Source organism: Mustela lutreola, chromosome 6 (genome assembly GCF_030435805.1).
Source record: "Mustela lutreola isolate mMusLut2 chromosome 6, mMusLut2.pri, whole genome shotgun sequence".
NCBI classification, from domain to species: Eukaryota; Metazoa; Chordata; class Mammalia; order Carnivora; family Mustelidae; genus Mustela; species Mustela lutreola.
In genome coordinates this window covers 102,246,718-102,273,968 of record NC_081295.1, presented here as the reverse complement: position 1 = coordinate 102,273,968, position 27,251 = coordinate 102,246,718, and the positions used below count along the sequence as shown (strand labels likewise).

The window sequence follows — 27,251 nt, the reverse complement described above, 5'->3', positions numbered from 1 at the left end:
AATAACTTCTACAAAGAGAAATACTACCAATCACCACCACATGTGTCGTGCTCTCCCTGCCCGCAGAGATGACACAACACACACACACAGGTCGATGCACAAGCTCTTGTTTATTCCCTGGTCGATCTTTCTCCTCCCCTTTTTCCTTCTCCTTCCCCTGCAGGGAAGTTCCCTTGCCTTATATAGGGCATAACAGCCAATCACAGGGGTGTTCACGTGAACAGGGAGTATACAGCCAATCACAGGGGTGTTCACGTGAACAGGAGGTATCTGGGGCTCGTAGGCAGTGGTGGCATACGGTGCTCATGTGACGAGCACGAGGTCACATCTGGCCAGGGCGGATATTTTTTAGGCTGTCCGTACTGCTCCGGCACCATCTTAGGGGCACGTCTGGCGCCATCTTGGGGGTGTGACCCCGACAGCTCCCTCTTCTTTATTTATTTGTATGGATAAGGGACCATGCCTGTCTTAGGTTGGGACGATCAACTTGCGCCCTTACCCGTCATCAAATACTGCAGAGCATGCTGCAGCTTCTGTCTTAGGTTTGTACGCCGTTATTGTCCTCATTACCTGTCATTGATTACTGGCCCAGCATGCTAAGCCATACTTGGGGTGAGCTACCATGCTCTATGGCTACCAAGGCTTGATGTACAGCCTGCCGGTCTCTGGCTAATGTGCGTTGGAGGGCCTTTATCCAACGCAGCGCCAGGAGGAGGACGAGGAGCACAATATAGCCGAGTGCAATAGTCCCAAACCAGGATTTCCCAAAAGCCACCACTGCCTGCATAGTTTGTAGGAATTGGGAGGCCATGAGAGGGTTTACTCTCATGGCATTGATCTGCAGAATCTCCATCCGGAGGGAGGCTGTCAGATTGTGGAATTTGGCTGACCAGGTGCCGTTGAGCATCTGAGATAATTCTCGGGAGAGGTTTGCTGCTCAGGAGAGATTAGAATACAAGTTAGATGTGATGCATATGCCCGATAAGGGCTGGATACAACTGGTGGAGAGAATTTGTGACATTAGGTTCATTTGTTCCTGGAGGAGATATACCCTTTGATTGAGGATCATTACGAGTGATATACAAGAGGGTTGAAAGGAAGAAGAATAGTTAAAACGAACAAAGAAGCAAAGGCTCCCAGGAAGGAGTAAGGAAGTGATGTTGTAAGCTGCTTCGGAGATGTTGGGTAGTCCCTCAGTTCTGGATACTGGTTAGCAGCGCAATATCAAATGAGCAATGACAGACAGCAACTATCCTAATCTAGGTCAGTACAACATCCAAAATACTTTGTAAACTCTTTCTTTGGTTCTTTCTGAAGATCAAATCAACACTCTTCTGATTAAACAGCATGTGAGGAGCTTAAGAGCAACTGAAGTGTTTAACAATATTTACTTATCTAACATCTTTTACTAAAAAATTGTACTAAAAATAATATTAATCATAACTCATAACTGAGAAAAGTACTAACATGAACTGGTACTAACATAAACTGAAAAGGCCAAGAACAGAAATTAGGAGTTGTGTGATACTGAATAGTATATGTGAACTGAAGACTCTGCTGCGTTGTATGGCACCAAGTATACTTTCCTTTAGTAAACCCAAACTTAGGCACAAGAACTCAGTGTTAACAGGATTTCACCTTTTCTTACTATGTTTTATTTGTATTTGTACCTAATTTTTACTGAAACTTAATTTATTGAAATTTAATTTTTAAAAGATACTATTTAGAAAATGGCCTTACCCAGAGAAAATTATAGTGACACATATTTTAGATATTACATTATTATGTTTAATTTAAATATTAGATTAAAAGTCTATAGTATCACATATACCAATTATTTAATCTGTCTTTCCATTTGAGATGAAAGGCTTATGCTAAGCTATACTCCTCACCTTCCCTGTGACTAAGAGCTGAATTGTGAGATATATACCTACAAGAAGTGGCAATCTGTAGCTATGAAGAGTTCTGTATAAGTGTGTAAAGTTAAGGGACCAATAAAAGGATTGAACTCCCATCCTTAGCCACATTAGCACCATGCTCCAACTGAGTTAACTGGTTCAAAGTGTTAGATAAGACAGTGATAATTAAAGAAATAGGAACAAAGAAAGGTTCTATTTCATCATCTTAAGGTTTCACAGAGATGATGCAGGTTTACTATTCAAATTCCCACCTCCTGAAAAACAACTTTTTAAATAACTCTCAAGAGGGGTTCCGTTAGCTTTCAAAAGTGCCCGCAAGGGGCTCTCCATTCGGAGTCTAGAAATTTCCGACCCCATTATCTTTACCTTTACAGTCGCGATCCGCGAACATACAGCTGCTGTCCCTTTGTGGTTGCTCTTCAGCAAACTTCTAATCTTTCCTTTGTGGTCGTCCTAGTGATGAACGTGCAATCCCTTTGTGGTTGCTCTTCAGCAAACTTCTAACCTTTCCTTTGTGGTCGCCCTAGTGACGAACGTGCAATATGACGAGGGGGAAAAGTACTCATGTATTGCCTTCTCTCACCTTCTCTCTAAAACGCTAAGTTTAAAAAGCTGTGCAACTTCTATTCCATGAAATCTTCCTGTTAGAACTACCACTTCTAAAAATCAAGTAAACAAAATGGAAACATTGTATTTCACTCTGACAAAACTGTTCAATGTGAGATCAATGCACATAAAATTAAAAAGTTAAATATACCTTAATATTATCAGTAAATCAGAACATATCTCAACCAGTATCAGAATTTCTACCTTCACTGTATCTTTGCTATTTTTAAATATACTCACAGTTCCCAGGTTTCGGCACCAAATGTCGTGCTCTCCCTGCCCGCAGAGATGACGCAACACACACACAGGTCGATGCACAAGCTCTTGTTTATTCCCTGGTCGATCTTTCTCCTCCCCTTTTTCCTTCTCCTTCCCCTGCGGGGAAGTTCCTTTGCCTTATATAGGGCATAACAGCCAATCACAGGGGTGTTCACGTGAACAGGAGGTATCTGGGGCTCGTAGGCAGTGGTGGCATACGGTGCTCATATGAGGAGCACGAGGTCACGCGTGGCCAGGGCAGATATTTTTTAGGCTGTCCATACTGCTCCGGCGCCATCTTGGGGGCGTGACTCCGACATACATGTGATTATCAAGATGAAGTACCCTCCTCTGCAAGTTTTCTTGAGGACCTAGAGCTTAGTCTTACACCCTGAAATAAGACAGAGAAGATACAGAGGCTGAAGTTATGAAGAGAGTTCTTTAACCTTATGTTAACATCACGGAAAGTACTTTTAATGTCATCAAGCCTGAAAAAGCCCTCGAATTTCATACTTAAGATAAGATTGATTCCTCCATACATTGTGGTAATCTCATAGAAATCAGAATTAGAAGACTGAGCCCTACAGTAAACATTATAACCTCTCTGAGCAAAGGTTTCCTTTTTTAGAAAGGGTTATGAGCAACACAATGACTATGTGTGTATGAAGAATGTCTGTTTATATTTATTCTTGAAAACCATGACATGAAAAAGGTAAGGCAAAGGGTTTGAGAGACACAAATTTGAACCCACTTCTCATACTTTCTTTAAAAAATTTTTTTTTTTTTAATTTGAGAGAGAGCGCACATGCGCGCATGAGAGGAGAGAGGTCAGCAGGAGAAGCAGACTCCCTGCCGAGCAGGGAGTCTTATGTGAGACTGGATCCCAGGACTCCAGGATCCTGACCTGTGCAGAAGGCAAGTCGCTTAACCAACTGAGCCACCCAGATGCCCTCTCATGCTTCCTTTTGATTTTGGTGAAGTTGTTCAAGATCGCTGAGCCTCAGTTTCTGCAGCAATTAAATGGAGATGAGAATTCATGCATATTATTAAAGTATCCAGTGGAGTGCATTGTAGGTCTTGTCACTTAATAAATACAGCCTTTCCTCCCCTGCTCATGAGAACAGGTATGACACACTTTAAAAATTCTAAATCTGTATATAAAAGCCTGACTTGCAAAATAAACACTTTAAAATTATTCTCCTTAACACCTCCAGTGGATGTATGTGTTTATGTTCATCTGTGGCAAAGCTGAAAAGGATCATTTTATCTATAATTTCCATCCTGAAGGAATCATGAACATAAAAATATCATTATATCAGGTTCTTTTATGAAGATTTCTATTTGAAGTGATTTCCATGTCTTGATAGTTCTTGGTAGTAATGTAGCCTGTTATCAATTATCTTCCTTTTGCCATCCTGCTGCCTTCACCATGATGGGCTTGGTCTGTCCAATCCTCTCAATGTGCCCTTTTTCTTTGTGCCTACTCTTATGTTCCTAACTGAAAATGGAATGTGCTCTGCTCCAATTATCAACTTACATTATTATTTGGCACTTACCAAAGACTTTTTGTTGTAGATATTTGAGTGGCATATTTCACTAGAAAATTAGAAGTCTGTGTTAAAGACTGCTTGTTCATCATTACTCCCCACACAGGTATAGTGCCCTATACTTATGCAATTAAATACTTAATGCACACTTAATGAATATGCAAATTATACTATAATTTTTTAAAATCTAGATTCTATAACTGTGGCATTTAATGTCTTACATTCATCTAATTAAAATACATCTGTTACTATATGATATTATATATGTATACATTTTAATTTTTGTTTTCTTTGGATGTCACCACTAGAATAGGAGACCCTTAAAGCCAAGAGGATATGTCACATATGTTTGTCCAAATTTGTTTTCCCACTAACTACTAAGCATCAAAAAGATCCCTTTAGTGAATTAAACTAATGTTCTATAGAAGTTGTTATATTCAGGCTTTATAGATTCCCTCCAACTGGGGCAATATCACATATTCTTAACAGTGAACTGATTTGATTTGAAAAGAGGAGAAAAGATAGAAGGCGAAGATGTATTATTGAACACATACTCTGTGCAAAGCAAAATACCAAGTGATTTGTATGTGTAATTGATATTGACTTGTTTTCTCATTCAATTCTGCTTGATAACAGATTCAAAAAATGATACTGTTCATGGGTAAGAGTTAATATAGTTTACCTGTTAAGGTCACATTTACTATGAACCATCAAAATACATCAAGTGATTGATACAAACATTTTTCAAATAGAGTCTGAGTTTGTAGGTAATGGAGTGGAAAGATACTTTATATCTATTGGCAAAAAAATTGGCAAAAATAATGGCTGCACTGTAGCCATTAATGAACTAATAATAGTCAATGAACAGTCACTGCATGTACCTTTTATTTTACAACATATCTGCAAAGGTAATGCTTTTGGATCCTTCTGAATTAGTGAAAGAAGAAAAATAGACTCCTGCATCTGGAGAAATGTGGTTTGCAGCTTTGTTCCGATTTCTGTATCTGGTGCCAGGTATTCATCACCTGGGTGGGGTGTTATTTTGGTAAAATAGATCTCATTACTTACTCTCAAAAAATGCTCTATTTCAAAACAATGCTATTGTTCATGGAACTTTGATTTTAGGGACGAAATGCCAAGAATGTTTTTAAACACACTGTTATCCTTCCCATCAGTTTAGATCAGCCAGACATAACATATGTGAGAAGTTATCTAAATTTTTCAGCAATAAAACTGAGATGATGAAAGCTTTGCTTCCCCTTAGGTATCATTCAGTGTTGGTAACGAAGTTGTTTTCATTCTTTCGTTTTTATTGTTTAAGGCTGGAGCACATTAGCCTTGTGATACTTGCCAAAGTTCTACAGCATCATTGTTTGAGACTCACCATATGTGTCTTTGATCCCTGCCCAGTAGGTACCTTGGCTACATGCCAGTTTGGCACTTATTACTATTACTATTTTGATTTTTTCACTTGCTTCTGATTTTATTCATGCTGTCATCATACAAACCCTTAAACAACCATCTTTGGGACCAAAGGGACTCACAGAATAACCTTTTTTAACTAGACCTTTCTCCCCCAAGAACTTACCATTCAAGAGGATTGATAGTGGTCAGTCTACCCCATTTTGGGTTGACTGGCCTCTGGAATACAAACCCATCCCCATTCTATTTTTGAGAGGATATATCCTTTGTTTAGGATATAGCCAATGTACAGCTATGTAATTTATTGTTGTTATTTTATATGGAGAAGAGATAGGGAGAGGGATGGGAGTGTATAAAGAGAGCATATGGCTTCTGTCTAGTTTTCTTTTTTGCAGATGCATCAAAATATAGGAACTCTACCATGAGTTTTGCAGGTTCTCCAAGTTAATGTTCTCAGTTCATTTCACCATCTCCTAGATTCTACTTTTGCATTCCTAGAGGTGAGAGGAATTCCAGGAACTGAAAAATATGTGCAAACAAAGTAATCATAAAGAAAAAAAAAATTCCAGTTAGAGTTCTGGTAAGTATGGAAGACTTAGCTGATGTGAGAGATGCTGGCCCCTCCCCTCAGATACTGATACCCAGGATATACCTAGGGACTAAATATTGCCAAGAAGCCCACAAAAGGGTAGAGGTCTTTAAAGCCAGAGGTTGGGACTTTTATCGCATAGGAATGGAATATCCAATGACCATCTGAGAAAGGGAGCTAACTGAGCCAAGATCATGAGCCGTTGGGTCTCCAAAGTCAGTTCCATTTATATGAGATGGAAAAGGTTCACCTGAGCATGTGAGTGGGACGTGAAATCCCTGTTAAGAAAACTGAAGCTGAATTCCATTGTGCATGGTTTTTAAGTTTCAGGTTCATAATGTTCTTATGGTACTCTAAGCTAAGATTTTAACAAAAAATATATCCCAGAACTGTCACACCAAACTCATTGTAAATCCCCACCAAGCCAGAGTGAAGTCATTCTGTAGGGATGTATAAGTAACCCAGACAAGATACCCATTGAGGCGGGGAGCCTTGGGATACCTGGGTGGCTCAGTTGGTTAAGGCTCTGCCTTCTGCTCAGGTCATGATCCCAGGGTCCTGGGATTGAACCCCACATTGGGTTCCTTACTCAGCAAGAAGCCTACCTTTCCTTCTCCCTCTGCCTTTGTCTGCTGCTCCCTGTTTGTGTGCTTTCTCTCTCTCTGTGTCAAATAAATAAATAAAATCTTTTTTAAAAAGCCTTCACCAAGGATCAACTTATATTAGTAAATTACTAACAACATGAGGAAAGGCTTATATATGAAACAAAACTTTGTTAAAAACAGAAATAGAAATGGACAGAAATAAAACCATTGTGGAAGATTTCCACCAGTGGTTTGTTTTTGGAAGATTAATTAGATAATTTTTTATATAAACATTCACATGATTGTATTCTAGTTATCTACCTCCCTTTCAAAAATAAGTAAAAGGCTATGCTTTAGAAGATTATTAAAAATGATTTTGATTATATGTGCATGTAGGAATATTGCATAGCCAGTAGCATAATAGTTTGAAAGAATTTAATTCAATGTTAAATGAAAAGGACGGAATAAAAAGCGGAGACAGAAGAATGTTAATTTATTTTCTTTCTGAGAGAAAATATGTTAAAATATTTCTAGCATTAGAGCAATGGTTGAATTCATTGACATCTTCATGAATCTTTTGTGTTTCCCAAAATGTGTATAATATGGAACAAAATTCAAATGAAAGTACAGCACGGGAGAGCCCTGGAATTTTGAGAATGCAAATACTTTGAGATTTCTGCAGTTAGCAAGTTTGGAAATAGGAGATAGGACTGGAAAGATAACTAAGAACATTCTCAAGAAAACTTGAGTGTCATTTTAATGAACTTCTCAGCAAAATTATTAGAAATCTCTAAGAATTTTAAGCTTAGAAATAGTGATCATATATATATTTTCAAAAATTGCTCCAGCTATACAATGTGATTTTAGGAATGCAAAATAAAGCAGAGAGCCAGAACCACCGTAGTGATAATAGCTAAAATTTATTGGGCACCTACTCTGTGCCAGAGACCATGTGTTCATAACATTATATATTGTAGCTCATTTAATCTTTGCAATAGCTATGTCAGGTAGGAGACTTTATCATTGCCCTCCTATACATAAGGAAACAGAAACCAAAGAACTTGCTGAAGGTCACTCAGCTTATAAGTGGTGGAACCATGCTCCCATCTCTGGTGATCTAAAACCATAGTGAGGGCTCTTTGCCTCACTGTGCTACGGTGGTGTCTTTCAAAGAGAAATGTGGCAGAGAGAAGTCAACAGGAGAATACAGAGAGACAATGGAGGGGACCAAGATGTTAATTAACATCTCTTCTTGAGAGATTGGATTTTTGGTAGCAGTTTAAGGAGTGAAGTGAGTCAAGAACAATTCAGGAAAGACAGATACATGTCAATGTTTTGAATGGGAAGTTATTTATATTCACTAGAGAAAACAGGAACTTAAACTGCTTTTAATTTGCAATGATTTTTTAGATCTTCTTACATGTGAAAGACTGAACAGCAATGAAACAGAAATAGCTTAGTTCTGATGCACAATGATCATGAAACACCACACACTTTGTGATTTTTAGGAAGTATTTCCTATACTGCTCTGAAGAGCTCAAGTTTCTTAACCTGCATATGGGGAGAAAGAGCTACATTGCCCACCACAGGGATTTTCTGTATCTACTTTCATTTCATCCAGAGCTTTCCTGATTTGCGCTAACAGGAGTACATATTGAAATTTCATTCTAATGATAAAAAGAAAGATGTACACTAATGTAACTGTAAAAGTTTATACATTTTCAGCATTCATAATTAACTTTAATATCAAACTGTACCTTCCAGCAAAAGCCCATCTATTTTCATGCTCTTTCATTTGTGAGAGTTAACATTCTTAAGATATTTGGTCCTTATTATTGCTAATGATTTTGGTAATTACAGGAATTATAGGTTACATTTTTGATATTACAGCATTTCCATATTAAAGGCATTCAGTCTATGTCAACAAATATTTTCATATTTTAAAGGCTTTTCTGAAAACAAAACAAAACAAAACAAAACAAAAAACAAAAATAAAAACCCTAAAACCCCACTATATTACTTCGGTGAACTATTTGGGATATGCCATTTTCTGAAGACCTTCCTATTTAGAAAACTATTCAGCAGTAAAGTTTACTTCTAGGTGTTCTTCATAGCAAGGGAACATATAATTTTGGCTAATCTCAGAAGTCATATTCTCCAAAAATTTAAAGTTCACTATTAACTGTCAGAACTATTTCAAGTTTTAAAGGATTGACTCCATTCTGAAAGTTACCTTGTTTACTGTTGCTCAAATTGGTCCTTTTAAATTCTTTCAGAAACAATGTTTCCTATTATAGTATTACAACAGGGACAGAAAAAAAAAAAAAAAAAAAGGTAATAGGCATTGGTGCAACCAGAATGCATTCATTAAGCTCTGCTAAAGACAATTTAGAATAGATTTAGCTCTGTGAATATACTCCTATAAAATAGTAACTTTCAGGAAAATAATAATTGGATTTTTTTTTTTTTTTTATACTTTAAGAGTTTTAAAGTCATCCAGTAATTGGGCGACTTCATTTTAGCAGCTCAGGGCATGTTCTCCAAGTTAACCCTCTTGGTCAAAGCTGTGAGGTGTAAGATTCCCTTCTCCTCTTTGCCTTTTCCAGTGCTGTTCCACTAAGAAACTACATGGATCTACATAAATACCTCTTATTCTTTGACTGCTTTATTTCTATTGCCTGTGGAAGGTGGAAGTCTCACCACTCTCCCAAGTAGTAATGATTGTTTCCTTATTCTGGGTATTAAATTCCCTGTAAGTGTGTTTATATTATGTTTTACAAGACAATCTTTGGTCCTTTCATCTGGTTGTGCAACATCAGCCAGCTTCGGATTTCTATTTGCTACAGTGACAGGTAGAACTGACTGGTATGCCTGGCCATGCACGCTTGGCTGCACAAGACTGTTCTTGACGAATGTCTGTTCAGTTGCAAGCTGCTGAAATCACTGGTTCAGAGTGGGTCCAGGTGATTTAAGTGTGCCCATGAAGGAGAGGTGGTAGGGAAATGGTCCTTTCCAGGACCAACCCCCTGCACACCAAAGATTACTGCTACTTTAATATCCTAAGGATTTATGTAGCATTTTTAGTCCCAATGAATTTAGCCTTTAGGGCTTTAACAATTTGGAGCCATGCATCTCTTAAGCAACTGGATTCCAGTTCAGTACTTAACTTGTAGTACGAGCTTAAGGACAATTTACTGACTTAACCAAGTTACCTGTGACATCTCCCCCAATGTAATACTGTTTATATTTTCTTCTTTATTAGGTTGTGTTATAAGCTTGCAAACAAGCTCAAAAAATTTAAAAATAGAGCTTATTGTCATCAAGCATAAACTCAAGTGAGTTCAACGCTGGGCAAATCTACATTAAGCATGAAAGTCTGCTGCTGGAAAGGAGCAACTCACCAGCACAAAAACGCATGCGCCCTTCCTTTTATTTACACCCTTTCTCTTAAGAGCTGAATCAGGTGAGAAGTCGGAAAGTGGGGCGTGTGCAGAGAGCCCGGCACGCTCAGCGCAGTAAGGAAAATGCGCCACACCTGAACATCCTTGGGCTCAATTCCTTTTCTTCTCGGGTTACGAGTGCCGCGGGCCTTCACCGCAGGTGCCTCCGGCACTCTTAGCCCCGGGCGCGGCCGGGAGTGCTGCCCGCTCCCCACCCTCCCGGCGCCGACGCAGTGAGCGGAGGAGCAGGGCTCTTGCAGGCCGCCTGTGGCCCGGAGGGGCGTGTTCTGGGCTGGCGCAGCTCGCTCGGCATCCCTCTCCTCCCGGCTCCTGGCGCCCTCCTATCGCCGTCTGCAGTCCCAGGCCCTGCCATGGGGAATGTGCCATCTGCGGTGAAGCACTGCCTCAGCTACCAGCAGCTTCTCCGGGAGCATCTCTGGATCGGGGATTCAGTGGCTGGGGCGCTCGACCCTGCGCAGGTACCACCTCGCGGCCCAGGGTGTCCCCACCCTTTTGTACACAGCCGGCTCTTTCCCTGTTATGTCACCACCGCACCCCAGGGCCCTCCCTGTTATGTCACCACCGCACCCCAGGGTCCTCCCTGCAGCAGTTCCGTCTTGTTTAGGCCTCACCTCTTAAAAGGTTCCCCATCCTCTCTGTGTTGTGAACATGCAGACTCGCCTCTATAGTTCAGACCCAGCAAAATCTCTAACCTGTGGCCTTTTGCAGGACGCCTAACGGAAACTGCTTCTTTGTTTTTCCCTTGGAGGGGCTGCATTAGAGAATACGCGTATCTGTAAGCATTTCTCCAGGGACAGTGCCTTTAATTTTCAGTTCCTTCCCTGTACTGTGTAACAAAGGGGACAATGTGTGGCAGAAAGAGGAATGAAGCCAGCATGTAAGGCTAGGAAAACATCATAGGATGAAATTATCTAGCCTATCATTAATTATCCTTAATGTTTTTATGCTTCAACACACACTTAAACAAGCTTGAAAAAACAGCACTTTCAAAGCCAAATTGATATCCCCGTGATTCCGGAATGCCCAGTTTAATAGGCAACTTAATTGTATCCACGTGTTTGCAGCTTACTGCACTCAAACAAATGGGAGGTAAATGGAAAAAGAAATGCGCTTTTCCTTTTAAAGAGCTCAAAATGTAAAATTCCACCAAGTAGTAACAGTGACCATTGTTATGTGAATGTTAAAGCATGGGAAAAGGGAGGGGCAGTCAGTATAAGGGTTTCACTCTTTTTTTATTTTTTGCTGGATGCAAAAATGTTTATCCCTGATTCGTCTTGTAAATAATAATGGATTAATTATAATATTTCAGTGGGTAAACATAATTTGACTATGTGGCTTTGAATCAACTCTCCCAATACTAGGTACCCATTTTTCCTATAGTTTTACATTCAGCGTATTCTCAGTTTAGTGTATCAGTATGTGAAATTGTGGTCTTCGTTCTACAAATAGTAATTCAGCATTTGTGGATTCTTTCAAAACCAATCAGAAGATACATTGCTCCTCATTACTTAAAAGATGGCCATGGTCATCTGGCCTGAAGCCTTTTGCTGAAAATGCATGAGAGGGGAAGTTATTCTGATCATATGATCCCCTGTCTATTGAATTTTTCTACATTCTAATTTGACTTTTTGCTTTTATAACTTTTTTTTTTTAATATCCTTATTCAGTCTGTTATAGAATCAGGAATGCTCTTTTTATTCCCTAACTCTGAGACTTTACATGATGTTTGTTGCTGTGTTAATACTGTATTTCTCTCCCTCATGTTCTGATTTCGTGGGCCATGGGGGCAGTGATGGAAGCTTGGCTGCTACCTGAGGATGTCTGCTTTGCCCTTTTAAGATGTAGAAGCAGGGTAATCCAAAGTGACTATGAGTGTGAGAAATAGCTCTACCTTCATGAAATAGTGACTTCTTCCCCTGACTTCTTTGCCTGGGAAACTCTTTACTCATTTTTCAAACACAGTTTAAATGTCACGTCTTTTAATCAACTCTTCACTCCACCCAGAGTTAATGCCTCATTTCTGTGCTTCTATGGCATTTTATGCATCATTCTTTTTCAGTCCTGCTCATTGAATTATAGTTTTTTATATGTTGTCTTATTTGACCTCCGCACCGTTGACATCTGACACTTAACTCATTGCAACTGATCTTCGTTGGCATCTGTTTAATAGCACCTGTAAGTGCTTTAAGCCAGGCGAGTCTCTGGTTCCTTGGTCTGGCACAAGTCAGACTCTGTGACCTGTTGCTGTCCGGTAAATGACGAATTCCTCATGACTTTGTATCCATACTCAGGGTTTCAGTTACTGTTTATATATTTGTGTCCTCCAGATTTATATTCCTATCTCCCTCTTAGGCTACAGTGCTGATGTGCAGCGGCTCACTGGACATCATCACTTGGATATTTCAAAAGCAGTTCAAACTCACCATTTCCAAAACTGGATTCACGTTCTCCTCCCTTCAACCCCAGACTTTCCCCAGTACTTGCTATTGTGAGAAACCATCACAGTCTGTTCAGTTCTATACACCACCAGGCAAGAGCTCTTCATTTTCATTTTTCCACATCCGAAGTATCCTTAAGTCCTGCAAATTTAGCTCTTCCAATTTCTCTGAAATCCATCTCTTTTTCCCAACTTTTGCTGCTACTACCAATTTTATTTTATTTTATTTTTATTATTTTTAAAGATTTCGTTTATTTATTTGCCAGAGAGAGAGAGAGAGAGAGCGCGCGAGCACAGGCAGTTCTGAGTGGCAGCAGAGGCAGAGGGAGAAGCAGGCTCCCCGCCGAGCAAGGAGCGCGATGTGGGACTCTATCCTAGGACGCTGGGATCATGACCTGAGCTGAAGGCAGCTGGTTAACCAACTGAGCCACCCAGGCGTCCCTACTACCAATTTTAAAATGGCATTCTCTCTCACGGTCTACTAGACAATTGCAGTCCTTCTGCAACCCCCTGTTCATGTAGCTGGTTAGGAGATGTTGTCTGTTTCGAATGGTATCCTGCTGATCCCTCGTTTTATAGCTTGGTGTGCCTTTCCATTACTTTTAGGAATGAATACCAAAACTTTCAATGTGTCTCTAAAGCATTCTCTGTTATTTTCATTGCATCTCTTTGCATCATCTTAAGGTATTGTCTTGTTCTTGCCAGGTGGCCCTCTTTGAATTCCTAACAATTCTTCCTCTGGAGTTCTGGTCTTTCTGTTTTCCCCTCTGCTGGAAAGGTTCTTTTTAATGAATTAACTTATGTTCACCCTTCAGATCTCAACTCAAATGTTACCTTCTCATCAGTTCTTTCCCAGACTCTTAAAGCATGCAGCTCTTGTTATCCTATATGGCTCAGTGGACAGTTCTTTATATAGAATATGAATTACATATTTATTTTTGTGATTATTTGATGTGTAGTTCCCTACCAGAGTCTAAGCATCATAAAAGTATGGGAAACATCCACCATTCACAGCAACTAACAGAATGTCCGGTTAGTTTTTCATGGCCAGTAAATGCTTACTGAATGAAAACATGATTGAATGTTGATCTCATGGCTTATGGGGACCATGAAATTCCTCATAGCACTTGCCAAATCAATGATTGGTACCTTGTGGTACCCTGATAAATATTAGTTAATGCTAATGTGATGAGAATGAATACTTGATGTCAATACAGTTTGGTCTTCATGATAGAAGATGGATATTACTACTGTTTGTGTCTTACCTTTTCATCTCACGGGGGCTAGTCAGGCTTTGATGGGGACAAGAGTTGAAAATGGATTCTGGGTGGTGCTGATGAGACAGCATTGTGCTTAACAAGTCAATATAAAATCTGGCAGAGAGCATCGTGAGCAGGATCTCTGGAATTTGAAACAATTTGGAAACCGTTGGGACAGATAGAATACTACATTTTGAAAGAATCCTGTGCTAGGCAATGCAAGATTGGAAACCTAGATCTTTTTCTGCTACCAGTTCATTCTGTGACTTTGTGCAGGAAATATCCTGGCTAGGTCTTAAAATTTCAGTTTATGCATGAGAGATAATAATATATCCCTGATAAATTATGAGGATGAAAAATACTGGAGTTGTGTATGTGTAAAAATAGACACACATACATTTGAAGTCTAACAATTTATTATCCAATACAGAAGAGGTGAGTGAATAAAAGATTTATTGTACCACCACTCCACTAATTAAATTTTTGAGTCTCTAATTTTTTGCTAATGACACCGATTTTTCAGAAGATTCCTTTCATAGAGCAGGTAGTTAAAATTGATCATCCTATCATTCAAGCTATCTCTTCAGGCCTGTTTTATTTTCTATGTTTGTCTCTTTTAAAATAGGGATAAAGAAGCTGCCTTAATTGGTGTATTTCAAGATTTTGAATAAATGTAAGGTACCTGGTAAAGTAATTTCTTTTTGATTTGCAGGTGCTGCTTAAGCAGTAACTAATTTTTTTCATATATTAATACCCTGTTGTGACAATAAAATTCTCCAGGGCCTAAATTCTAATACAAACAATATTTTAAATGCAGTAGATGTATAAAAGCAAAATTGTAGATTATGTGATATTAAACATATGGTTATTGTACATTATATCCTGAATGATTTTAAGTTACATTTGCTCTCAGCAAAAATTATGGTTCAAAGAAAGTATTTGGTGTTAAAATGTTTTGAGACTTTAACTTAAATATATTTCTGCATAAATTTAACTTGAGGATAATGTGACTATATGCTTTTTAATCTGTAGCTATGCATTTGTTAGTACATTTGCTAAAAACCTTAGGATGACTGGGGAAAAATTTTCAGAAAAGAACCAATGTACCATTCCATTGTTTGTTTTTTTAAATTTGTCTCAAATGTTCTTTTTTCCCTCTTTTCATTCTATTATGCTTTTTCCCCTTTTTTTCCTTTTATAGCTTCTTTTGAGTGATATGCTTTTATTCATTTTCCCCCTACCATAACTTGTTAATTATATGCTGTTTTTACTATACTCTTAGTTGCTATCTATAAGATGTCAATACATGACCTGGACTTCTTAAAATATTATGTAAATTGGTACCTTTGCAACTTATTAAACATGCATAATATAGTATTTTAGCTCCATTACTGACTTCTGCTTTTTATATTGTTGTATATGTTAATTTTATATTTATTATCTGTATGTATACAGTTGATAGACATTTTATATTAGAATATTCTTCTTTCCTTTGGTCTTCATTCCTTTCTTCATCTGCATCTTTCCATCTGAAATTATTTTCCTTCAGCTAGAAGTAGTATTTTTTTCTATAGTCTTTAGTAAAAATAGGATTTAAGTTTTGTTTGAAATTACATTTATTTTGATAATGATGTACATAAATGCAAGTTAATATTGGCCATAAATATATATGCCATATAAAGAATTAAAATGCATGACAACAGCACAAAATGTAGATCGGTACAATGGAAGCCAGACAATGAAATGAACTATTAGTCTTATTTTTGCTTCTTTGATGATTGTCTTCTCACTGTCTTTGGTTTCCAACAGTATGACTGTGATGTGTCTAGATTTAATTTTATTGCATTTGCCAGTGGTTTGTAGCATTTTTTGGATGTATGGGTCCATGCTTTATTGGCTTTCATAGATTTTAGAGAATTTTCAACCATTTCTCCTTAAGTATTACTTCTGTTTCCTTTTTAATCCATCCACTTGGGCTTATAATTTGAAAAATCTTTAAACTTTCCCTGTGCTCCATCTATTTCTTACATTCATTTTTGTATCTTTCATCCTTTTGCTCCACGTTCATTCTGAATATTTTCTTCTCACTTGTATTCCATTTCACTAATTCTCTCGAGTTGTAATTTGCTGCCAATCTAATTTATTGAGTTTAATTTTATATTTTTGAGTTAATGCATTTCTGTTATTTTTTAAACCACTTCTTTGTTCTTTGCCACAATTTTCCATCTTGCCATGAATTCTTGAGTATTTATCAGGGTTATTTTAAGTTCCATGTCTGATAACTCCAATATTCAGATCTCTAGTGGGTCTGATTTATTTATCTTTTCTCCTCAAATACTTACTGACTTGGGGGTGTGTGTTAGATACCTGAAATGAAAATTAGAGACCTAATTTGAGACACCTCAAATTATCCTTCCCCAGAAAGGGTTCTTTTTTCCCCCTTATTTTCCTACTTCCCCTTGTTTGTCCTCCCCACCCCAACCCCACCTCTGGCAACAATCTGTTCTCTATCTGAGTTTGCTTTTTTTAGATTCCACATATAAATGATACCTCACTGTATTCGTCTCTCTCTGCCTGACTTATTTCATTAAGCATAATGCCCCTAATGTCTACCCATCTTGTCACAAATGAAAGGAATTTTTTTAAAGCTAAAAAATACTTTTCATTCGTCTGTTGATGGACACTAAAGTTGGCTATTATAAATGATGGTGCAGTGAACATGGGGGTGCAGGTACCTTTTCAATATAGTGATTTCCTTTCTTCTGGATACTTAGAAGTGGAATTACTGGATCATATGGCAGTTCTAGTTTTAATTTTTGGAAGACCCTCAATACTGTGTTCCAAGGGGCTGCACCAATTTACATTCCTACCAATAGTACAGGAGGCATCGCCCCCCAACCCTCCAACATCCTTTGCAGCACTTGCTTGAATTTTTTAAAGTAGCCATTCTAACAGTAGTGAGATGTGGAAAGGATTATTTTTAGCTTTTAGCAAATAGTAAATATAAGGATAGATTATCTTAAGCCAATCAGATGCTGAGCTGATTTGAGTTTGGACCTACTTTATTTGTGAGGCTTTGTCTTTCTCTCTTCACCCTTTTATTTTGTTGCTGTTCAGTGGTTCTAACTAAAAAGCCTAGGATGTTTACCTGGGTGTCTCCCGGTTGGGACCGAACATCAAAGTATTTTCTCCTCTGCCTTTAAGGCTTCTAAAAGCTCTGATGATCTTTTCAACTGCTGATACCAAATTGGCAAATGTTTCAAGATGAAGTCATGGTCAATGTTGGTCTTCAAATTGGCAAATGTTTCAAGATGAAGTCATGGTCAATGTTGGTCTTACCACTTTGTCTTTCTTCTGCATGGTTTATTGGCCACTTAAGTACTCACTGCCTTGGCAATTTTCTAAGGCTATCTAACAAGTGTTTTCATTAACATTTGTCTAGATTTTCTGGTTGTTCTTAGTTAGAAACTCACTCTGTACAAGCTAGTTGAAATGCTAACAATATAAGAAGGAAAATATAAAAAAACCCCAGACAATTATGCAATGTGATTGAAGTTGTAAAAATATATTAATTTACCATATTATAAAAATTTTGCAGTAGTTGTATTCCAGGTAATATACAAACTGCTTAGAGTAACTATTTACCTTCCCAGCCTTATAAGATATAACTAACATGTAACATTGTATAAGCTTAAGATGTACAGCTTTGACACACTTAGATACTGCAGGATGATTACCTCCTTAGCATTAGCTAACACCGGAGACCCATCACAGAATTACGATTTCTTTTTTATGTTAAGAATATATAATATCTATGTCCCTAGCAATTTTCAAGTATATAATGCAGTATTATTAACAATCACTATGCTATACATTAGATTTCCAGCACTTGCAGCCAAAAGTTTGTATAGGGTAATAATTTAAAGCTCAAGATTGGATGCTTTATGAGAAAGTAATACTTCATAGAAAAACAGGCTATTCCGATGGTTTTCACTATAAAGAAAAATTATAAAAGAGAAAGAAGATATTTTAAAAATAAGAAACATTGTGCTCAACTTCAATATCGGGCCTTTGAGAAGCAATGTGCTATTTACTTCTTCACTGTGACATAGTTCAGTAAAATTTACTGAATGAATCAATGAATGATTAAATGTGTAGTCCCTTCATGACATTTTGTGTCTATTGATAAAAGTTTATTTCAGATCTTTTCTTTTTCTTTTATGGACATAGAGTTGGTGGTAAACAAATTTTATTTTCATAATCTTTTGCATTGCCTTACTTCATTACTGGTTGATTCTTTCTCTTTGTTGATTCCTAATCCTTGGGAGACATCTATATATTTTATCAGTTGATTTATAAAGTACTTTGTAGATTTGCTGATCCTCTCTTCTATATGTGTATGTTTGTATCTTTGTGCATATGTATGACATGCTAACAACTCTTTTTATTTTTTGAAGAGAAAATCCTGTATTTGTTTTCTAAATTTACATTGCAATGTTTTTATCTGGATGTATAGCTCCTGTAATTTTAGTTGTCTTAAAAAAAAAAAAAAGTACCTTAGGACAGTTCACATCTATTTTTCTGTCATTTTGTTTTAAATTGTGTCTCTAATAAGCTAAGCTGCTTATCTGATTTGTCTCTATCCTTAATTAGGTGAATTTACCTTTAATTATGTGTGATTACATGTGACTCTTGATATGTTTATCCTATTTTCTGCTGTATCTATCAGCCTCACTCACCACTTTATATTTATCTTTGAGGCTTTTTATACTTTTTTTGGTGTCCTTATTTTAGATTTAAGTTAATACGCTTGTTTAGAACAAAAGATGTATTTCACAGAGTGAACTCATTCATCTTGAGGAAAAAGTCTGTTTCATTATTATTACACCATGAGTCCTCAGCTAGCATGTTACCAGGTGTATTGCTGTTCTCAAGACTCTTTGTTAACCTAAGGTATCTCACAGGTGGAAGTAGGTAAAAGTAGGGGCCTAATGACTTGTAGTACTGATGTAGATTATGATTTTATTCACGGGCAACAAAGTTAGAAAGTTGAAAATATTCGTGGTCTGAATCTTAGTAAGTGAGCAGTCACAAGCAATAATAAGTCCTATGTATGACTATGTGTATTAATGGCTCAACTAAGTAAAATCCAGTAAATTTCAGTGGAAATCTAATATTGGATAGAAGGTTCACCAGCACATTGCGTAAACTACCAAATAATGCCAAAACTGGGAGGTAAGAAAACTGGCAAACTAAGTTCTAATGGCTTCGGGATATAAAGGATACAAGTCCTCAAAAAGAGCTAAAGGACCATATGGCCAAATCACTTGGATCTCAAAGGAAGAGAAGTTTTTGTACAAATAAAGGGCTACAGTTTTCAGGAAGTAATAGCTGCAGATGCCATCCATACTTCTGGTCACTAAGCAAGTCCTAGAAAGATAAGCAGTCTCTATATGAGAGGGTTACCGGGCAGATGCTTTCTGTAGGGGTGATCAGGTCTTCATTTAAGGTTAGAAGATTATGGGAATAGTCCAGTAGAGGTTGTGAATGTGGTGCAGCTTGTACAACAGAGCTGAGTTTCCAGATGGAAAAGGAAAGAACTTGAGTCTTCACATAATGAGAAAGGCAGAGAACTACTTGGGGTTCTATAGAGGAAATAGATGGTTGTTGGAAGTAATACAGGGGAAATGACTAAAGACTATACAGGATTGCAAAATAAGGTGGGTTACCCTGTGTTTGATTCTCAGTGGTCTTGGGTTGGATGTGGTTCTCTTTGGGTTCTCCACATCAGCCAAGTCCTGGCTTTATTGCCTTTCAAGAGAGTCGTCCTCTTTTGAGCATGGAGACTCCAAATCTTGGAGTCCCCTTTAATTTGAAGTGACTCATATGTACTTTTGAAAAAAGAAAAAGAAAAAAAAAAAGCTTTCTGTCAAGTATGTTCACATGGTGATTCCCAACTCATGAATGCTGAGACCAAGAGCAGAAAGCCTGATGTTTGTGGCGTGGTCTCTGTATCGCTGGGAAGAATGCTCCCGTGCATACTTCATCACATGCATACTGCATCTAAGATGCAGCCTTCTTACTCCTTTTTCATATTTTAGTTTTTAATCAATTAAGATGCATTGTTTTGTATGAGTTTTCTATTCAGAGTACTTCTATAGTTCTAGAGCTGCCACTGTGGAGGTTATCAATAGGTGCTAGGTCCTGCCTAACTGCTTTATGTACAATACTTCATTTCATACTCCCAACAACCCATTTTATAAACTGAATAATTGGGGTACAGAAAAGTAAAATAATTTGTGCATGGTCCAGCGCTAATGAATAACAGAGCTCAGAAGGAAATCCAGCAGCTCTAGTTTCAGAGTTCCCAATGTTCACTACTAGATCGATGTTTTCTCGGCTTTTCTGGGTGATAAGAATCACTTGAGGTGTTTACTAAATGTACCAGAAATTCCGATTCAGTAGCTCTGAGATAGAGCCAAACTATCACTTTGTTCCTTTTTTGTTTTGTCTTAATTTTGAAAATCCTGTGCTGGGTGAGACAGCCTGTATCTGCTTTCAGAGGGTCTGTTGTCCTATCATGTTTTCCCTAATCTATCTTTCCAGAGCTCCTGGCCACTCTCCAGGAAAGACTCCAATGAGTTTCAACTTCCCTTCTGTCCTCTTTGAGGTTAAGACTAGAGTTCTGCCTGGAATAGAATTGCATTGGATACAAAAGGAAAAACAACTTGGTTTCCAATAAATTTCCTGTTCCTTTCAATCTCCAATGCTTTCTGTCCTTGGATTTCTGTTGGCTCCTGTATTTCTTGCTTTCTCTTATTCCAGCTGGCTTTCACTTCCTTCCCTCTCCCCACTCGGTGTTCTTGTTTTTTTCATTAGCTGCAAACTCCTCCAAGTCTTCTGGCTTTCTTTATGCTTATTCACTCTGTGCTATAACTTTCCCTGACCCTTTCTTCTCTCCTTGTCTCTCCCTTTCCAAGTTTAGCTTTTATTTTTGTTTCTTTTTTATTTTTCCTCCTCACCTAAGGGGCTAGACTGTGCAGAACCATGACTTTATGGGTCACTCTCATGGAACAGATCATGGTAAAAGAGCTAAAGCAGAATCGTATATTTGGGGAATATTGTTTTAACAGAAATTCTGATTTGAACGTGATTGTCCAACCTGCTTGTAGCCCTACTAATAAAAGCAACATACAGAATCCCTGTTTCCTCCTGCCAGTCCCTCTATTATTAGTCTAAGTGGGAGATGCAAATTGGCTGTGGCACAGGTGAGCAGAATTTAACCTCTGGAAATACTTTGGTCAAGACTACAGGTAGAAGATTACTACATAGAAAGGCCTTAAGCAGGACTTGGGGTCTTCATTTGTATGCTTCTCTGCCTCCGGCGTCCACATTATCTTTGTGTCAGTGGATGCTTGATTTTGTTATCCTTCATGGATAGCTCCATGGTGAGGCTTTAATGAGACCATTAGGACATTTCTGAATGTTGGTATATATTCAGCCCTACAGACCCTAATCATAATTACTCAGCAGGCAGGAGTTGTCTTTAAATTACCAGAAATTTTCCATCTTCCCCTTTGGATGATCTTCCTTTTCTGAGTGATCAGAATTCATTCCGAAGCGAACACTGAGGTGCTGTTGCATTTCTTCTACATCTGACCAATTTGGCGTCAATTTTTATGTTCTTTTCTTCAGAAAGTAATACTGGTGGGGAGATCTTGTTTCCAAAACATGCATTCTGAAATCAGACTTTATATAAAGAGAATTTTATGTGAAGATAATTTAGAACATGGTTCAAGTTTTTAGATGTTTATGCTTTTAGCATAACATGTTTTATGCCTCATTTATATGAAAGTCTAGTAGTAATAGTGTAATGGAAAGCCAAGTAGTGGGAAGGCTTGCTGAAAAATATAAAATGTAACCAAAACTGCTTTCTACATCAGTGATTAAGGAATCAGAGCTGTGCATTACAAACATGATTTTGATAAGAGGAGCTGATGTTTCCTTCCATGGTTTAGAGAGAGGAAGGGCTGAGCTTTGGCTCTCTGATGTTGGCAAGGTGCTAAGGACCCTACTGGGCAAGAAGGGGAGATAGAAACACTAGAAATTATGTCCCAACAGCACTACTCCCAAAAGCTCATTTCTTCATCCTGCTTTTAGTCTGAATCCTGCTTTTCCCCGCATTCCTTGATTGCAATTCAGTTACAAATGTAAGCCTGTAAGTATGTCCTAATGCAGGAGGGTCAGTGAGGATGATAACAGGCTTTGTGTTGGAGGTAGATGGGAGGTCAAATGGGATTTGGACAGATGGGAGGCATTCCTGGTCAGAGTATGTTGATTGAAGATTTTTGAGCAGGATTAATACAGTAAAATTCATTTAATTAGGAATATTTCTGTGTCTGCGTATATACATATCAACCTACATTGGTATCTTCTATCTGGTCCATTGTCTCTTACAGGGAAAAAGAATTTAAAGGCCTCAATCTTAACAATTGCCTTACTAATTGTCTTCATGTTTGATTTGAAAATGGTTGTTTAGTTTTGCAAGTGGTGAATCTTATGCCTGTTTGGCTTATGTCCCTCACCTCCCCTAACCCCAATTCCTGGATAGGGCTTAGTGGGCCCATCTTCCACTGGGAAGTAGAGTTCCCCACCAAGTATGTTTGAATGGATGGAAGTATCTCCATATTAAATATACAGTATTTTTAGTGCTAGACTGAGAGCTTCTTAACAGAAGAAACTGTATTTTATTTATCTCTCTCTTATCCAGGAGCCCTAAAGATTCAGATTTTTTTTTTTTTTTTTTTTTAAGATTTTATTTATTTATTTGACAGAGATCACAAGTAGGCAGAGAGGCAGGCAGAGAGCCCGATGCGGGGCACGATTCCAGGACCCTGAGATGATGACCTGAGCCGAAGGCAGAGGCTTTAACACACTGAGCCACCCAGGCACCCCAAGACACAGATCTTTTAAAAATGTTTCCAGAACGAAATTGTTTCTGCATGTTAAACACATTAACACCCACAGGACAAACTTCAGGTGCTTTCAGCCATATTAACAGACTTTATGATTGACACAAGTAATATCAAAAATAGTACTTTTGTAAGCTAGAGTTAGTAGTTTTAGCTGTGCTGTATTATTTTTCACATTGGAGGATAACGTAGATTTTAAATCCACGTGCTAATTTTGTTTTGCTTTGTTTTTTCTTTCCTGGCTAAGAAGGTAGAATCTAGCTATTCATTCACTTTCCATATCTCTGTTTTTACGGAGTTAATTCACACGGTGTATAATATGCATCTTCTTGGGACTCCGTTTTATGGGAGAGGAGGGTAGGAACACTGAGGGGTATAATGATACCCTCAGGGTGAAGCAGCTTCTCTATTGCAGTGTCTAAGCCACAGTCTCTGGTTTTGGATTCAGTGTTTGGCCTGAATATCCCACTGATAGTAAGCGCATCAAATGTCACCTTACGCTCGTTAACTTTCCAAGTCACGCTTCCTTGGATTTGTGAAGTAGGGAAATGCAGATGTCAGGAAACTTCGACTACATAAAAATGCCTTTAATACAAGTTTCACTCTATGAAATCAGCATTTCATAAAGCCTTCTTGGTGAACTTTATTAACAAGCAACGGGGTCTAGGAAGCTTGGCAAACAAGGAGGCAGGAAACCCCAACGAGAACATGTCTGTCAGACGTCTTTCCTTCTGGGGCTTCCTTCCAAATGTTTTTGGAGCTTGAAGGAAGTGGAGTGGCTTTCTGCCACCGCTTTCATACATCTGTAACCCACTGAGTGTTCGGAGTCTGGCATTCACTTTTTAAATTCTTTCCTCAATCTGTATTTATTTCACTGTGAAATCGAAGCTGATCACATAGGTTAATGTTGAAGTCCAAATACGAATCTTATTTTACTTAGACACAATTTCTACTTTCTGAGAATTGTGATTTAAGGACTGAGAATTCTCAGATTTTTAAAAATGCTACGGCACTGTTACAAATCTTGCATTTTATAGAACGCTGTGGACCTGGTCAAACCTAAAAAGCTGAGGGCAATTTGGAGTTCTGTTTGCCTAGGTTTTAGGGCTGTGTTTAAAAGACATTTGCAAGACCTGTGGAGAAACAGATGTAGTTATGCAGAGTTTCACTCATGAATGTCTGCTATCACTTAGTCCCCATTCCCTTATGACATGATTTTAATATTGAATATAATTCTGCTAAATGTATGCTCTAGAAAATATTGAAAGAAAAACTTGAGCTCAAGGAGATGGAACATACGCCTCTGTAAGTACTCCTCTCTAGAGAGCTAGATCTCTTAAATATCTATTTGCTCTTAAAAGAATGCATACAGATATTGACCTTTTGGTGAGAAAGGAAGAGTGATAACTTGTTAAATAGAATGTCAATCATTTGTCTCAACCAAAAATTATTATTCAGGGGCAGTGGTGTCATTTTAGCATACCTGCTCTAGATTTCCAATTGACTTACCAAATGGGACAAATGAAAGAATACAGGAGATATAAAATGCTACATAAACTGTTGATAGAGTATTATTAACAAGAGTTTAGGAAATCACACAGCATCAGTATATTCTTTTTAAGATTTTATTTATTTAGTGGACGGGGAGCTCGAGAGAGCAAGAGCGAGTGCACAAGCAGGGTGGGTGGGAGAGGGAGAAGCAGTCCCTCATGTGGGGCTGGATCCCAGGGCCCTGAGATCATGACCTCAGCCTAATGCAAATGTTTAAGAGACAGAGCCACCAAGCGCCCCTCACACAGTATCAGTACTAGCAACCACTCTTTATCAGATAGGAAACTTATCCCAATGACTTTGCTAAGGGCTGAACTCTTAGATTTGCGTAAAGCAGATCCTGTTACCTCACTTTTAATAAGAGGAAAGGGAGGCTCAGAAAGTTAATAAAAAACTCCTCAGGCCACATAACTAGTAGAGGCACTGGCCTTGAACCTATAACCGTTTCCAAAGCCAATACTTCTTATGCTACATCCTCTTAGTCTGTTGAGCAGTAAGGTCTTCAATTGTAAGAAAATTGCTTTGTACTCATTTACCGTAACTTCATTTAGCATAATTAGGAAGGTTCTAGATTAATCTATCATGTTAAGGAGGGAGATTGCAGTTGGTTACAAATTACGTGAAATGATACAGCTCACCGTCCTTCATTAGTTCATTTTGAGACCGAATATTTATTTACTTTTTTAAAGATTTTGTTTGTTTCTTTGTATGTTTATTTGTCAGAGCACACAAGAAGGCAGAGTGGTAGGCAGAGGCGGAGAGAGAAGCAGGCTTCCTGCTGAGCAAGGAGCCCACTGTGGGACTCGATCCCATGATCCTGGGAGCATGACCTGAGCTGAATGCAGAGGCTTAACTCACTGAGCCACCCGGTGTCCCAAGACTGAACACTTAAAATCCTTTTTATTAAATAATAAAAAGAATCCTTTTTATTTTAGAGAGAAGTTATTTAGACTTTTTAAAATGATGCCATCATTCCTGAATCTTTCATTACCATCCCCTTTCGCTCTGTACCTGACAGCAGCACTTCTTTTATCCCTGTACTCAGGGAAATGGTTGTATAGGATATTTCTGAGAAATATGGCCTTTCATAGATTTTCAGTAGGTAGCTTAAACTTGGGGAAAGTACAGTTGGCTTAAGGTACTACCAAAAAGTCAGAGTTTAGGTAAAATACATTGTATGCATACCAAATACTATGTGTGTAGACTTCACATATTAATTGAAAGTTCCTGGCTAAGTTCTGTTGGAAAAATCTATTTCCTTTAACCACTGCATCCTTATTCTGTTTTCTAAGAGGTCATCTAAAACCATAGTGTGTAGAGTAGAACCACGCCAAGGTACGATAAATGGAACAAAAGAAAAAATCTCAGTCACATAAAATGTGCTGAAGGGCTATTGTGAGGTTCATAAAAATCTTTATTAAGAAGACCTGGATTGTTTACAAGCATAGAAAACAAGAATTTTCTGCTTGATACTGAAGGTCAGAAAGTAAAGATGATGAAACAAATTGTATATAATTGATTATTGGATAAAAAAAGATAATGGGTGAGAAAGAAAAAAGAAATCGCATGATCACAAGACAGTTGTTCTAGCCCTATAATGTGTTCCTAAGAGACAAACCTCAAGAGATTTTCATTTGAGAAATGAGGAGCTCAGGAACCAGTCACATTATGACTGAACATTTGAGTCAAATTTACACCGTCAGGGTGCACTTATTATGGTTTTGCTGTCCTTCCATTTCTGCTCAGCATTTCTAAAAATGCCAAAGTAGGGAACATTGAGGTGGCCTGTTGCTGTCATTCCTTCTTTCTCCTCGCCACTGGGGCTGGCTTTGTTCTTTGGGAGCATTAGTTTCTAAGGCTGTAGGACTCACCTCTGAGGAAGCCACAAACCTCGTGAGTTTTGATGCCGCTCTTCTTTTACTAATGGAGGCAGAAGCAAAAGGAGACCAGCAGCTTCTTTATAAACTGTTGGAAAAGGAAAATAAAAATGATTCTTGTCATTAATTTTGTATGAACTCCTGTTTAACTGGTTCTGATGAAACCACAGGCAAAACTTGGTGTCAAATTAGCTAATCACTCAAACTACATATAATAACTTTCTTTTGTTTTGTGATTCCCAATGTCACTGGAGACCTTATTTATTACCCAATAGGGATAAGAGAAGGTGAATGCCAAGGGCTCTTTTAGGAAATTTGAAATGTTTAAAATGTACTGAGGCAGGGTGACTGGGTGGTTCAGGGGTTTAAGCCTCTGCCTTCTGTTCAGGTCATGATCCTAGGGTCCTGGGATCGAGCCCCACATTGGGCTCCCTGCTCAGTGGGGAGCCTGCTTCCCCTTCTCTCTCTGACTACTTGTGATCTCTTTCTCTGTCAAATAAATAAATAAAATCTTAAAAAAAAAAAAAAAAGAAAAGAAAGAAAAAAGGACCAAGGCACACTAGACAGTAGATACATCCTTAATTCCTAGGCAGGAAAACTATGTGTGAAAAATTAAATTTGTGCCTAATCATTTGCAAAATATACGATTCTCCTAAGTGATAAAGACCACAGGAGTTCCAAACCAGAAAAAACGGAGCATATTCTTACATAATTCTTACTTGTATTACTGTTGTGGCAGAGTAAATGATATTTGGCCTAGGGCATATGT

The 27,251-nt window shown here is 38.1% G+C and overlaps 1 protein-coding gene and 1 long non-coding RNA gene across 4 annotated transcripts in view; one reads left to right on the top strand and one right to left on the bottom strand.

Moving 5' to 3' along the window:
• Positions 1 to 632: 632 nt before the first annotated feature.
• On the bottom strand, positions 633 to 11,150 carry LOC131834121 (uncharacterized). Its single transcript, XR_009354758.1, has 3 exons — positions 10,998 to 11,150; positions 2,766 to 3,174; positions 633 to 933 (listed from the first exon to the last, which is right to left on the bottom strand). It is a non-coding gene; the product is annotated as an uncharacterized LOC131834121 (long non-coding RNA).
• The window catches only part of HMGCLL1 (3-hydroxy-3-methylglutaryl-CoA lyase like 1), a 206,185-nt gene continuing 189,318 nt past the window's right edge, over positions 10,385 to 27,251 (top strand). For all 3 annotated transcript variants that reach the window (XM_059178286.1, XM_059178288.1, XM_059178287.1), the window contains exon 1: positions 10,385 to 10,844. In XM_059178286.1, coding sequence (XP_059034269.1) covers positions 10,737 to 10,844 — 108 coding nt within the window. In that variant the 5' untranslated portion in view covers positions 10,385 to 10,736. The remainder of the gene's footprint in view (positions 10,845 to 27,251) is intronic.